General features: G+C 53.1%; 5 protein-coding genes across 5 annotated transcripts; 1 reads left to right on the top strand and 4 right to left on the bottom strand.

The window, feature by feature from the left end:
* Positions 1-803: 803 nt before the first annotated feature.
* BO79DRAFT_211198 (flavin monoamine oxidase family protein) lies at positions 804-2,745 on the bottom strand. The gene is made up of 4 exons (XM_025682976.1): positions 2,570-2,745; positions 2,478-2,515; positions 2,021-2,409; positions 804-1,965 (listed from the first exon to the last, which is right to left on the bottom strand). The coding sequence occupies exons 1-4, from the start codon at positions 2,693-2,695 to the stop codon at positions 968-970; spliced, it is 1,551 nt and encodes a 516-aa protein (XP_025535446.1). The 5' UTR covers positions 2,696-2,745; the 3' UTR covers positions 804-967.
* Positions 2,746-3,426: 681 nt separating this feature from the next.
* On the bottom strand, positions 3,427-5,678 carry BO79DRAFT_180505 (homeobox domain-containing protein). The gene is made up of 3 exons (XM_025680086.1): positions 5,265-5,678; positions 5,064-5,175; positions 3,427-4,999 (listed from the first exon to the last, which is right to left on the bottom strand). Exons 1-3 carry the CDS (start codon positions 5,444-5,446, stop codon positions 3,563-3,565), a joined length of 1,731 nt encoding a protein of 576 aa, XP_025535445.1. The 5' UTR covers positions 5,447-5,678; the 3' UTR covers positions 3,427-3,562.
* Positions 5,679-7,803: 2,125 nt separating this feature from the next.
* Positions 7,804-10,740, bottom strand: BO79DRAFT_202230 (non-ribosomal peptide synthetase; the record flags this gene model as incomplete). The annotated part of the gene is made up of 1 exon (XM_025681640.1): positions 7,804-10,740. One exon carries the CDS (start codon positions 10,738-10,740, stop codon positions 7,804-7,806), a length of 2,937 nt encoding a protein of 978 aa, XP_025535444.1.
* A 484-nt stretch (positions 10,741-11,224) lies between these two features.
* Positions 11,225-12,617, top strand: BO79DRAFT_240296 (uncharacterized protein). The gene is made up of 3 exons (XM_025685013.1): positions 11,225-11,508; positions 11,591-12,099; positions 12,168-12,617. The coding sequence occupies exons 1-3, from the start codon at positions 11,293-11,295 to the stop codon at positions 12,595-12,597; spliced, it is 1,155 nt and encodes a 384-aa protein (XP_025535443.1). The 5' UTR covers positions 11,225-11,292; the 3' UTR covers positions 12,598-12,617.
* Positions 12,618-12,785: 168 nt separating this feature from the next.
* BO79DRAFT_211196 (uncharacterized protein) lies at positions 12,786-13,517 on the bottom strand (the record flags this gene model as incomplete). The annotated part of the gene is made up of 1 exon (XM_025682975.1): positions 12,786-13,517. A coding segment is annotated over one exon (732 nt), but the record flags the coding sequence as incomplete, so codon positions are not given.
* Positions 13,518-13,556: the final 39 nt, after the last annotated feature.

Here is a 13,556-nt window from a genome sequence, read left to right as displayed (position 1 = left end):
CCCTTGCTACGACTATTAGTCCGCTTCACGGACATTCTCACCTTACGCATCACTTGGACCAAGCTGGCCGGTGACCCGTCCATACTGAACCGATCAACAACCACTATGCCCGACACGCACGCGTCCGCCGCGTTCCAAACATTACCATCTACAAAGCAAACAAACCCCAATCACTTCGGGAGAAATTGCCCTCGTGCCTGAACCTCTCGCTACCTTTGCTTGCTCCTTTTTTTTCCCCCTCTATGTATCAAGCGCTCAGTTCGAAAATACCCAATATCTTCTATCGTTTCACGTCTTTATCTTCAGCGGTCGAACCCACCAATTTTATCCAGGAAGGCCGCAGAGTTCGATAATCGCGCAGGTCCGTGGATGCTCTACAAGTCGAGTTTCGTTTCTTATCCTATCTGGGTCGTTTTTTCCAGCGTGGCGCATGGTACTTTGATTTTCAGTTCTACCTATCCGGGGGCGTTTCGCTTACTGTTGCCTTCTTAACCTTGCACGCTACTGTTCGTTTTATCGTCGGGCAACAGTTGATTGATTGATCCATTGATTGAAGAGCAATATGTGATTCCCCTGTTATCTTTGTCTCTCGTGTTACTTACTCTGTTCGTCTATTGCACTTGTGCGTGGGGCGGCTCTGTGTGTCATTCATGTACTATGAATCTGAGATTCACCGCGTCTATCTGTTTGTTTGCTGGCCGGCGGCCGGTGTGCGGGGTGTAAATAACTGTTAGCTGGCTATAACTGCAATCCATACATATCTAAGGCTGTACAACAACCACACAAGTTTCGCGTATAGCTCTCTCCAAACACCACCGTATATATGTGCATATATCAATAAATAGCAGAACAAAAGAAGGCCAAAAAAACTTAGCAAAGCAATCAGACAAGCAATAACCCAACCCAAAACAACCAAACTGTCTCAATCTAAACAAGTAGATCGTAGTGAAGGGACAGTAGGCTCACATCATAAAAGCCCCTTCGGCGTAGCAGAAGGCAACGAATCGTCCCTCTCCAACCCAATACCAAGCCTACCCAGCCCATACAGATTGCAAATCTGGCCTGCAGCGCGCTCACCGCTCCAATACGCACCGGTCGTGGTACCCAGCGCCACGAACGGCGCTGTATGTTCGCCCGCGAACCAGACCCCGCGGTCTGCGCCCATGCCCGCGCGCAAGACCTCGATGTCTCGATCTCCCTGGGTAAGGCCGACTTGGAAGTTACAGTAGGAGCCGTTACCTGCGTAGGGGTCGTTTTGCCACTGCGTTGCGGCGAAGGCGATTGGTTTGCAGTCTGGGGATGAGTCTGAATAGCCGTAGAGGCGGGAGTAGAAGGGGTGCAGGAAGTCGTTGAGGAAGTTGAAGTATTCTTTGGAGGAGGGGTCAAGGCCTTTAAGTTTGGAAACAATGTACGTGGAGCAGGGGCCGAAGGTGTAGAAGAGGAGAGTGGGGTGTGCGCAGGAGGTGGGGAGAGCGGCGAGCGAGATGCATTCTTGGTTCCAGAGGATGTTGTTCGGTTTTTCGGTGTATTCTGGGTTGAGAAATTGGGCGAAGGTGGGGTTCTCGAAGCTGTTGTATTCTAGGTTGGTTTTGAGGATGTCGGCGGTCTTGAGATCGTCGGGACCGGCGTGCCAGTATGCGCGGGGGAATGTGACGTAGACTTTTTCTAGTCTGCCGTAGGAGATGCTGTCGATGGCTTGGTTAAGTCGAGGGGGCAGGTCTGGGGTGAAAGCTTGTTTGTTGCGTTTGAGCCAGCCGAGTGGGCAGGTGACGACTACTTCGTCGAACTGGAAGGTCTCTCCTGATGCTGTTGTGAGATTCACTTTGCTGGGGGATCCCATGGCTTTCCGGGACTCGGAGTCGACTTTGACGATTGGTTGGCTGAAACGGATATCTGCGCGTTGGAGAGCGTTCTGAGAGACATACTTGAGAATGTTCTTGTATGTCGATGCTACAAAGAAGTTATCTGTATTGATGTGGTTAGTTGGATGCTATCATCGTGTGGTGAGGTTGGTACTCACTCCCATCTATGCACTCCTCAAGACAGAAGAACTTCAAGCTCTGCCTCTCGATTGGATCACCGACGTACGCTCCCCATAGTCTGCAGGATTCAATGCAAAGCTCCTTCTCGGCAGCGCTGAGGTCTGTCTTCTCCACCTCCTCGCGGAAGAAGTCAAGCAGGCTTCGTTCAGGTGGAATGATATCTTTATGCGTATTGCTATATTCAAAGGCCTTCTCGATAGTAGTCCACAGTACCGCTGATACTCTAGCGGCTAGTGCATCGTCGATTGCCTTGCCTTCTGTCGAGATCAGAGCCTGGTTCCCTTCAAAGTCTTCGAGCACTGTCCCTGTTGCTTCTGAAATTGCGACAATCGGGTTTTTCCCAGTGCCATGTATCCAATTCGGGCCCCTGATAAGTGTCAGCAACGACGCCAAAGAACATAATCATGGCTAGGAGGAAGAAGCAGGAAGTGTTACATGTCTATAAGATGTTCGTGGATCTTCTGCTGATGTACCTGCTGGAAGTTAGTGAACCGCTGACTCTAACTATAGACATTTCTTAAACGCACCCGGCCGCCGACTCTGTCTCTCGCTTCGAATAGTGTCACCCGGGCACCATTCTGGATAAGAATGTCAGCGCATCTCAAGCCTGATAGACCAGCACCAATGACAGCCACGTTGGGCCTCTTGCCCATTGTGATAGTCATATGAAACAAAAAGCTTGTCTCCCGAGACTGAAACGGTGGTTGATCTTCCTTTGGAATTAATGTATGCCGTAAGCGCCTGTTGTGCTACATGAAGTCAGCAGCTGTCCGATCCACTCGAGATAAGCCGGTGCATATTGCAGCCGCTACTACTTGATATGGTCATAGGCCAGACTTTGAAAAAGGCCCACACCCAGAGGAAATGACGGATGAATTGAACCGACCTACCAAGGTATGAAAGCGACTCGGTCTTAGTCTACAACTCACAGAGACGAAACCGTGAAGCATCCAACCACGGGTGGCGGAGAGAAAGATAACGAGGCGAATACTTCGTAGTTATCAGGGAGACGGACGAGACCCGGCGGTTATATGTCAGCGGGAAGCCACGTGCTTGCAGAACCCGCCCACAGCCATCTTCTGCAGTCCACCTACTCCGCCTATCTACTCCCTACCATTTCCCCCCTTCACCCCCGCCTCGCCCTGGTTATCCGGATCAGTCCATCACAGGCGCTTACGTATCAAATAAGCCAATTATTCTATCATCTTCCATTGTTTGTTTGTATTAGGCTATTCGGCTGTAATGGCACTTGGATATCATCTGTGGCGTGGCACAGGGTTTCGTCATCAAGTCCGGACCCATGGTTGCAGCTGCCTGGAGCAAACCTGCGAGCTGCACCTTATGGGAACGTAAAGCAATCATTTCACAATCATACACACAATCACCCGCTTGCTGGCCTGTAACCTCCAATATTGACATTACAAAGGAAAGAAATGGATATGAAACAAAGGGGGAATGATGAAAAGAAAGAAACAAAGGAAATGATGATCATCTCACAAGGACACAAGGGGAAGCTTATCTCATTTCCATGCCCCTTGGCTCAGAGATAGCAAGCCCTGAATGCAGTCAAGGTCTTCTTCCTGACTTGCACCTCCCCCGCCGTTCATGAAAGCCGACACCTCGGCGTCCATCTCTGGCACATCCTTGTCGATTACCCCGCTCACTCTTTGGTGCTGAGACAACCGTGAGTATCTTCCACCGGATGCCAGATCCCTGTTGGCTTTGCCATCCCTGCTGTTGGCCTCTCTTAGTATGGAACGCCGGGAGTGATGATGGGAAGCGGTCCGCCGGCGGACATGGGAGGTTCGTGTGCCCGGTATCCAGTTCTCCTTATCCGAGTCACCCCACTGTAACTCCAGGTCATCATCTTTCGTCGACATCGTCTTCGAATTAGACAACTTGTCACCAAGGGTCGCACGGCCAGTCTCCAGCCGGCCCAATGAAGAGACCGTGCGGGAGATCTTGCGTCTCTTGTCGCCAGTCGGCTTAGGGACAGGGGTATTAAGATATTCGGAAGCATTCAAGGCGTTGCTATGCCTTGCCGACATGCTCCTCGTTAGTGAACGCTGACCACGTGCGCGGAATAGAGCGGGAGAGCCAGCGTTCGGTGCGCTTTGGGAGCTGGTCGGAGTAGAAAGTGCACTTCTTGCATCAGTGTCAAAAAACGATTCCCAGTTGCGAGGATCTCTTGATCTTCCAAACAACTTTTCGGTCTCCATGGAGCCACCGCGCGGCGTACTAAATGCCGCAGCACTGTTACTCCTTCGAAGTCCTGCAATCCTGGGCTTTCGCGCTGAGAACATAGAGATGCGGTTCTTTGACGGGGACGGTTCGCCATCAGCACGGATCACAGCTTTTCCATCAGAGGACATGGCGATCCGCAAGGCATTTCGTCCTTTCGGAGGAGATGGCGTGAGCTCATCTTCTTTGCGTACCATAGCTTCTCCGTCGAACGAGAGCGATATCCGCAAGGATGGCGGCGATTTCATCGGTGTTGATGTTCCCTGCACAAATGGTCGATTGCCACGGGTTTCGGAAAATGATCGTTTCCTCTTAGCAGAGGTCAGGTTGGAATCGTCGACATGGGTTTCATCGTGCACTAGGGCTGGTTGTTGTTCCGGCATCGTCTCGTCTGGGGCTCTCTGGGAGTCCTCCACAGCTTCTGTAGTAAGGCTTGTTTGAGAGCTCAACCCTGACTGCTCTAGCTCATTATTGTCTCCATGCACCACGTCGGATCCAAAAGACACATGTTCGGACGATTGTGAAGCAACGTTCCTGTCCTGACAGTTGTCCTCTGATTGCTCTGTCCCGCTTGAAGATCCTGGCTCTGTCGGTAGGTTGTCATCGGATACCCGTTTTGACGCGTCGGACACGTCCGACCGAGGCGCGAGAAGCTCATGAGGTTGCAATGGTTTCGATTTCCGGCGATCATTTTGACGACGATTCTGGAACCAGATCTAATATCCAGACACATTAGATTGCACGTCAGACGTGGAGGTTACGTGGTTATCGCAGACATACTTGCACTTCCTTCTCGCCCAACGAGACGCGACTGACTATACTGGCTCGGGCCGTTTTGTCTGGTTTCGGGTTCCGTTGATACTCGGCTTCAAGGATTGCGTGGTCTTCGGGGCTATACGAGCACAGCAGTGACGTGTTAGCGATCTACTGGCAGCGAGACCCATTGGGCCAATGAGGACTGGAATTGATTTCCGTGCATACCTAGTCCGACGCCGCTTTTGCCGTGCCAGCAATTTATTATCGACGCGTGGAGGAAGATTCTGAGTTAGGGTCTTTTGGGAATGAACAAGGAAGGCGTAATTAAGAGCAGCAGCCGAGTCGGACGCCTGGGTTGAGGGCGGCGAGGAGGAACATGGTGCAGCAGAGGGCTCCGGATCAGACATGGTAAATAGCCGTAAGCCGAGTTAACAGCATAGGAGGACGGGGAGGGAGAGCAAGAGAGAATGCGTGGAGAGAAAGTAGAAAAGGAAAGGTAAAGACGCGGGCCGTGACCTAAGTAAAATGGCGAGGCGGACGTGAGCAGGAGATCGGGTGTGATGTGGGAACGATTCCCCAACCCGGAGAAAAAAGACGCTTCATCTAATCGCGTCGCGATGTGGACGCGGGCGGGCACCGCGGAGGCGTGGTAAGTGTATAGTATCCTCGTAAACCCGGTACTGTATGGTCCAGTTCCTCCGGCTGGTTCTCCGCTCTGATTTTCTGCGGCTCGGCCGATTCTCCGCCCGCACGAGGGCGAGGCTTTCCTTTCTTTCATTCCAAAGTATTCTTCCCCATGTCCCTCCCCCCTCCCCCCTTGAGTCGAAGCCCTCTTCCCTTGCTGATTGGATCTGCAGGCTGTCCTTGTCTTATCATTGTGAATGAAGTCACTCTTCAATCTGTTCTATGTGACTATCCATTGATGGATGCTTGCTTCGCTGCAGTTCAACCCACCCACACTTCCACTCCGAAAGGTCCTCAATAGAGACAGTAACTACTACGTACGTACTACTAGTGCATGTAACGGTCGTTCCAGGCGAGCGGAAATATCACCACCGCCTCCCGCCACCGCGCGTAGCTAGTATTCTTTTCTGGGTCGTCAGGTCCCCAGGTCGCCAGGTCGTACATATTTTTGGTTCTTACCAGTATGGGACCTGGTTATTATTAGTACCAATTATTAGAAAAACTTATTTAAATAAATAAAAAACAGTAAGAAATTATATACAGAATAGATTATATTCACTATAAAGAATTTATTGGCGCGCATCTGCTGTTTACTAAAATCTAGTTATAGCTCTTGTCAAGCTGAATAAGCTAAATAATAAGAATTTCTCTTATCTAATATATTACGGAGGATATCAAGGTCATTAAAGACTGGATATACAAAATTATAAGCACCACCTGGTATTTACTTAGTACTTATAAGATAGACGCACTGGCTGGTAACAGTGAGTAATTAATACTGATCTTAATTTTCAGGAAATTAAGAGCCTGAAGCTTATGGACTTAGATATTATTTCTTAAAATATTAGTATAAACACAGCCACTACTGCATATAAAATTAATGAGAAAGGCAGCTACCATTAGTTGAAAGACCTTGGGATTACTGTCAGCCAGTGAACTGCCGCACAGTAAGGACATATGGCTTTAGATCACATTACAAGTGTGCACTTTTCCCGCAGCTCACATATTTCGCTTTGAACTATTAATATAGCCATATATATATAAATAATCAAGTCCCAACAGAGTACTAGCGCAGTAGTCTCGTGTCCCAAATTACATGACATTCAGATCGAGGATCGAGATGCTGGAGAACTTCGGAAATTGCTGCCACCATCGCATTGCTTTATTTTCACTTATGGCATACCCAGTCACTGACCTGGTCCATCGTATGTAGTCTGAACGCCTAGTCCATATCACTGCAAATCAGTGACGCTGCTTATATTATCCCACGCAATGTCTACACTCTATCACTGAAGGACCAGGCTAGATGGCAATATGACTACAATCGGCGTCCAACTCTGAGTAAATGCCAGGGTAAGTGCTTTTTATACAGCTTCTCGCATTTACAGGCGGTATCCCATTTTTAGGGCTAAATTTGCGCAGTTGATTGATTTCTTAACTATCTGCACCCAGCGCCACAGCTGCAGTAACGTACTGCACGCTGTGGAGTTCCCAAGTCAAGCAGCGAAAGTATGGCCACCAAACGATAGACAGAAATGTCTATTGTTCATTTTACTTCATGGCAAATGACAGTTTAATGGGTTATCACTATAGACTGTTCATTGGAGGCTCTACAGAAAACCTAATCTTCATACAAAAGCCTGCACTGATATCGGCTGGACACATATGCAATGGCTGCCATTCAATGCAGTTGGCGGTACTCTTGGCCTAACACGAATATGTTACGCATTTTATTGTCCCAGATTAAGGATGTGACTGCTGATGTGGTAGTGTGGACACGCCATCTAGCTTTGGGGAAACGGGCTAACTCCTTGCCAGTTGGCACGGCAGGATCGCTATAGCCCTCATATGGACCTTTCCATGCAATTATTCAGCTACAAGTCCTGTCTCCTAATCCAGTGTCTGTATATTGCAAGCAGCGAACACAAAGAGCAGGAAACATTATCAAATCCTAGCATCAATCATGGATATCAACTCCCTAACATAGGCTAATTCATCTCTTCTATCTAACACATCAAAATCATGTTATCATATTCCAACGACATTTCAAACATCTATACTACTCTATTCTATATACAATCTAGACCCCCCTCTCCTCCATCACCCGTCTCAACACCAGCTGCAACCCATTCACATACTTCGCTCCCAACATATCCGCATGCCTCCCCTCACACTGATGCACCACCATCCCCCTCCGGGATAACCTCTCCCACTGATTTAAATACCTCTCCACCCAACACCCCCGATCATCCGTAACCGTCATTAAAGGGTCGACCGCAAACACATCCACCATCGCCTCCACCCTCCCACCAGGGGTATATCCCTTAGCCGCACGCGAGAATCCATCGATAACATCCGTCACATGCCTCAGCCCCGCCCTATCCAACCGCAACACTTTCAACCTCTCCGGATTCGCCTCTCCCAGAATCACATCCAATGCATGCTCCGCATCCGCATCCTTCAACTCCGGCATAAGCGCCACGCACCTCGGCTCATCAATCAGTTCATAGAAATACCCCACCATCACCAGCCCCTCGTTCCAGGTCAACCGACCCACCAAGTCCGCGATATCGGGCGGCCCGTCCAGCGCGCCCAGGAACCCCACCTCCTCGCCGGCCGACTCGAGTCGCTTGGCAATCTCGAAGGCGATGCTGCTGCCTAGGGAGTACCCGGCGAGAGCGTACGGGCCCGAGGGTTGCGTGCGCTTCATGGCGGCGGCGTAGGTATCGGCCATTTCGGCGATGGTGGCGAAGAGCGGCTCGCCGGGCTGCACGCCGCGAGAGCGGAAAGCGTAGATGGGGCGGTCGTGGAAGGCTCGGGCGAGATTGGCGAAGATGAGGACGTTACCGGAGGCCGGGTGGACAAGCCATAAGGGGGTTTTGGGGCCGGAGAGTTGCAGGGGGACGACGGGGTCGTATTCATTGCGGGTGTTGTCTTCTGGCTTTGGAGAGGAGGCGGTGGGTTGCTTGGAGGCGAGGCGGTGGGTGAGGCCGGCGATGGTCGGGTCCATGAGGAGGTCGGGGACGGTGAAGGCCACCCCGAACGTCTGCTGCAAGTCCTGAGTGACGGAGTAGAAATCAAGCGAGGAGAGACCCAGGCTGAAGAGGTTGGTGGTCACGCTGACGGAGTCTGGGTCCGTGTTGAGGCGCGCGCAGATGAGGGTGAGGATGGTTTCCTCAGTGGGCGAAGATGGGGCCTGACGGTGCGCTTGGCGGTGCGCTTGGATGCTGGTCTCGTGGGCTTTGCGTTCGGAGTCGAGGGCGCCGGACTCGAAGAGGCGCCGGAAGTGGGATCGGGAGAGCTTGCCGACGGAGGTTCTTTCGAAGTAGCTGTGTGGGAGGGGGAGTATAGCGGTGGGCGAAACGTGGACGACGAGGCTGGCGATGCGTTCAATGGCTTCGGTGGTGGCGACGCGGGCTGCGGCATCGTCCGGAGGGTAGCTGGGCAGGTATACTACACAGTAGGACTCGGACGGGGCGTCGGGGGCTCGGTGGGCGAAGACCAGCGTGAAGCTCGGAGTCAGACCGGGGATACGCGTCTGTTCGAGACTGTACTCGACCTCGACGGCGAAGATGGTCACTCCGTTGAGGAGGAGCGTGTCTTTGGAGCGGCCGGTGATGTACAGCCGGCCGTGCGCGTCCAGGTAGGCGTTGTCGCCCGTGATGAACCAGCCGTCGGAGGTCAAGGCCGCACGCGTGGCCGCTGCATCACGGTAGTATTGGTTGAAGATCACGGCGCCGCGCAGCTGCAGCATGCCCTCCTCGCCGGCGGCCGCCTCGCTCTGGTCAGTCTCCCGCAGCACGCGCATCTCCACACCGGGGATGGGCCGACCGCAGGACATGAACTCGCCCGCCGTGTTGTGGAGGAGGTCATCCACGGTGTGGTCGACCAGGTCCCAGGCCATGCCAGCACACGACTCGGTCAAGCCGTAGCCGGAGCGGATAAAGGGCTGGGCGCCGTAGGGCTCCAGTGCACGGAGAAGCTGCACCGCCATCTGCCGCACGGTGGCCTCGCCGCCGGAGAAGACACAGCGCAGGCACGAGAGGTCCCAGGTCGGGGTGGGCTGCGCCTTCTGCTCCGGCGTGGGGTGACAGACGAGATCGCGCAGCAGGGCCAGGAAGAAGTTGGGGGCAAAGGTGAGGGAGATGCGATGCCGATCAACCAGGTCGAGGAAGCGGCGGGGCTCGGCCACCATCCAGTCAGTAGCCACCTGGATCTGCTCAGCCCCAAGCAGCATGGCCTGGAGGTGCATCTCGACCAGATTGACGGCATGGTCGAACGCGACCCAGCTCATGTAAACGTCCTGAGAGGTGGCCTTGCAGTGCGCAGCTTTACCGGCCGCAGCAGCTAGCATCTGTGGCTGGCGGAGACACACGGCTTTGGAGAAGCCGGTGCTGCCAGAGGTGAGCATTAGGGCTCCGAGATCATCGGCTCGTTGGTTGCGATCCACCATCGGGAGCGGAGTGGAGGCAGATGAGGAGGTCAATGCGGATTGCTGATCCACGCGATTCAAACGCGGGGTGTCGACGCCCTGAAAGGCACATGCCATGCGGCTGTTGGTGAGCACTACGGGGTCATCCAGTAGCTGCAGAATGTGTTTGGCCTGGGCCATGCGACGGTCGGTGGAAACTGCAAGCTTGGGAACAATACATGACAAATAGCCCGCGAGGGTGCAGGCCCAGAACCAGCGGATGTTTTCCTCGTGGGTGTCAAAATGCAACAGGAACACCGTGTCCCGCTGCAGGCCTGGCACCGAGGTTTGCAGCCAATGCGCATCGTGGTGAGCCTGGTCAAGCAGCTGCCGATAGGAGACCCGCACGGCAGCCTCTGAATGTGGACTCGAAGTCTTGTAGAAGGTGATGCCCGCAGAAGTGGTTGCAGCTTGCTGCAGCAGCTCGAGCAGGCTGGTGGCCTCGTGTGGGGGCAGGGTCTCAGGGACAACTTCTGACGTATAGCTCCGAACCGGGTCTTTGCCCAGCCCCAAGGCGTCCGGTGAAGGAACAGGATGCAGTAGCATGATGAAAGAGTATTTCGGTGGTGATGATTTTTTTCCAAACTGCCCATGGCGCTTGGGTGCATTTGTAGGGGCGGGCTGCGGCGCTAAGCACTGCCATTGCGGATTTACGAGGCTTGACTTTGCTTGTCTTAGTCGACGAGGCATACTAGCGATGGGGGCCAACAAGTCCTGACGGATCTTACTCGTGCAGGAATCAGAACCGACGCAGGGGGCGGAAATGTGGACCGGGTGTCCTGTTAGACTCCGGCCCTTTCCCCTCTTCCTTTTTTGTTGAAGATTGGAACTAATGCAACATCCAGCACAGGATCCCTGTCATCATGGCGAGTCTGACCAGCATCAGGAGGATGGGAGGATTATTTATCGGCGGCCGAATTCCTTCTCGCTGACAATGGGCTTTTTCCTTCTCTCTCTGTCTCTTTTTTTTTTTTTTTTTTTTTTTTAGGGTTCTTTCTTTCGAGGTTGTTGGGAGGGTCTTGAAAATCTAAACAGATTGTCCTCCTAATCTATTATCGTTCTCTTATCTTTTTGATCGATGATACGATCAGTGCCCCCATGTCGGCGACAATGTCTACATCGCCCTCCACCAGCTCTTCGGCGCTAACCGCGGCGGAGCTGGCCGAGTGGTCGCAGTCCCTCAAGCCGGTGGTGTTAGGCCTCAGTATCACCATGTTGGTGCTTGGCAATATGGGCGTGATGCTACGTATCTGGGCCCAATGGTGTATTCAGAAGCGCCCCATGCCGGAGGACTATTTGCTAGTCATGGCCGTCGTACGTTTTCATTTATCCTTGCCCGCCACTCGGCATGTACGAACTCAACTAAGCTTACTGACCATTCTTCTCGGCCTTTTAGCTCTTTGCCAATGTGGTCTCAATTGTCATAATCGTCGCAGTGCATTATGGATTGGGATACCACCTCTTCCGGGTCGAATCCGAAGATCCGTCGGGCATGAAGTGGATCTTCCTGTGTGTGTGGCTCACAGCCGCCTTCAACGGGCCCTCGATGCTGGCCACCAAGGTTGCCCTGCTCCTCTACTACCGGCGGCTGTTCATCGTGCAGCAGATCTGGCTGCGCATCTTCTGGTGGACGAACATGGTATACGCGGTGCTGTGGGGCATCGGCTCGACCATCACATATGTGCTCTCGTGTGTGCCCGTCAGCTACTACTGGGATCGCTTCGACCCGCAGTCAACCGTGCATGGTAGCTGCCACAACTCCACCACCGCCGACGGCCTGCCGCTGATTCTGGACCTGGTCTCCGATGTCGCGATCCTGGTGCTGCCCATTGCCACCATCGCTACGCTGCAAATGCCGCTTGCCCGCAAAACGGGGCTCATGATCGTGTTTTCAGTCGGATTCCTGTAAATCCCCCCCTTCCATGGCTAAATTCCACTCTGTATCTATCCATAGAACTAATTCAACTCCGCAGTGCCATTGTATCCGCGGTCGCCCGCGTCGTCGTTCTCTACAAGTCTACGAGCCTGCACTCGGACTTCCCCTACGCGGCCGCGCCCTTCGAGCTGCTGGACGTGATCCAGCTCAACATGGCCATCGTGTGCGCGACCGCGGTGCCCATCGGCTCGGGCTTCCGTGTCGCCTTCAGCAAAAAGCGTCGCCAAGACAAGGGCTGGACGGCCGGAGGCGCAAGCAGGAATACGTACCATCATAGCCACGCCTCAGCAGCAGCACGGGCCGCACGCTTGCGACTCGAGGATGAAGCCGGCAGCAGCACCGAACGGCTGCATATGGGACACTTTACCACCAGCTGCGCCTCCAAGGACCCGGAAGATCGGACACCGGGGGGAGGCGTGGTGTCAGCGAATGGGATTATGGTGAAGATGGATGTGGATATCCGGTAGTATGAAGTAGTAGATACTGTACAAGCACATCAGGTACTAAGGCAGTAGAAATCATATTTATATATATATGATACCATAATAGTAGCATACTAACCATGAAATTGATTCTCCGGTCCCACTTCTCATTCATATTAGTACTATTAGTTATAGTAGTCAGCATCTCCATTCCCACACTCAAGGAAAAGTTCCTACTCCACCCTCGTTGCACACCACCAAATAACTCTGGCATTATCATCCATAAACCTTGCCTTATTCCTCATATTAGTCGTCGTCTCCCCAACCTCCAACTCCGCCTGCACATCCCACCTACTCCCCGTCTTCTCCCCAATATCCCTCCACATACGCTCAAAACTCGCCACATCATGCCGATAATGCAGCATCGTCTTCTCCGTCAACCCAGTCAAATCATACAAGCCCGCCACCGTACTCCCCATCTGTCTCCCACAAACCACCATCCCAACCTCCCCCCTGGTCAACCCAATCAACCGCTCCACACCACGGAGCTGCCCCTCATAATCCCAGAAATGCAGCAACGAGCCCGCCCAAATAATATCAATCTTCCCCCTCATCTTCGCCACAATCTCGGTCTTCTCCCATTCCTCGTCCGACACACCTAGATCCGCGCCCACGAACGTAGCAGGGAACGTCTCCGCATTATCACGGAACAGCTTGTACCCGAGCTCGAAGAACCCAGCTTCTAGATCAAAGCCGTATAACTGGGATGGCGGGATCGAGGCGGCGTAGACTAGATGTCGGAGCTCTTGACCGACGCAGCAGCCTGCATCGAGGAAGCCATTGGCCGGGGAGGCGCGCAGGCGGGCGAGCACGTGGTCGTAAAAGGGAAGGCGGGAGAGGTGGCAGCTTAGGAAGCGCATTTGGCCGATGCAGGGGTAAGGGAAGATTTGGAAGGCTTCATCTCGCTGTTCACACAAGTGGTTTCAGTTAGAGTTGGGGGGGGG

Source organism: Aspergillus costaricaensis, assembly GCF_003184835.1.
Source record: "Aspergillus costaricaensis CBS 115574 unplaced genomic scaffold BO79scaffold_38, whole genome shotgun sequence".
Lineage (NCBI taxonomy): Eukaryota > Fungi > Ascomycota > Eurotiomycetes > Eurotiales > Aspergillaceae > Aspergillus > Aspergillus costaricensis.
This window is presented reverse-complemented; position numbering and strand designations above follow the sequence as displayed.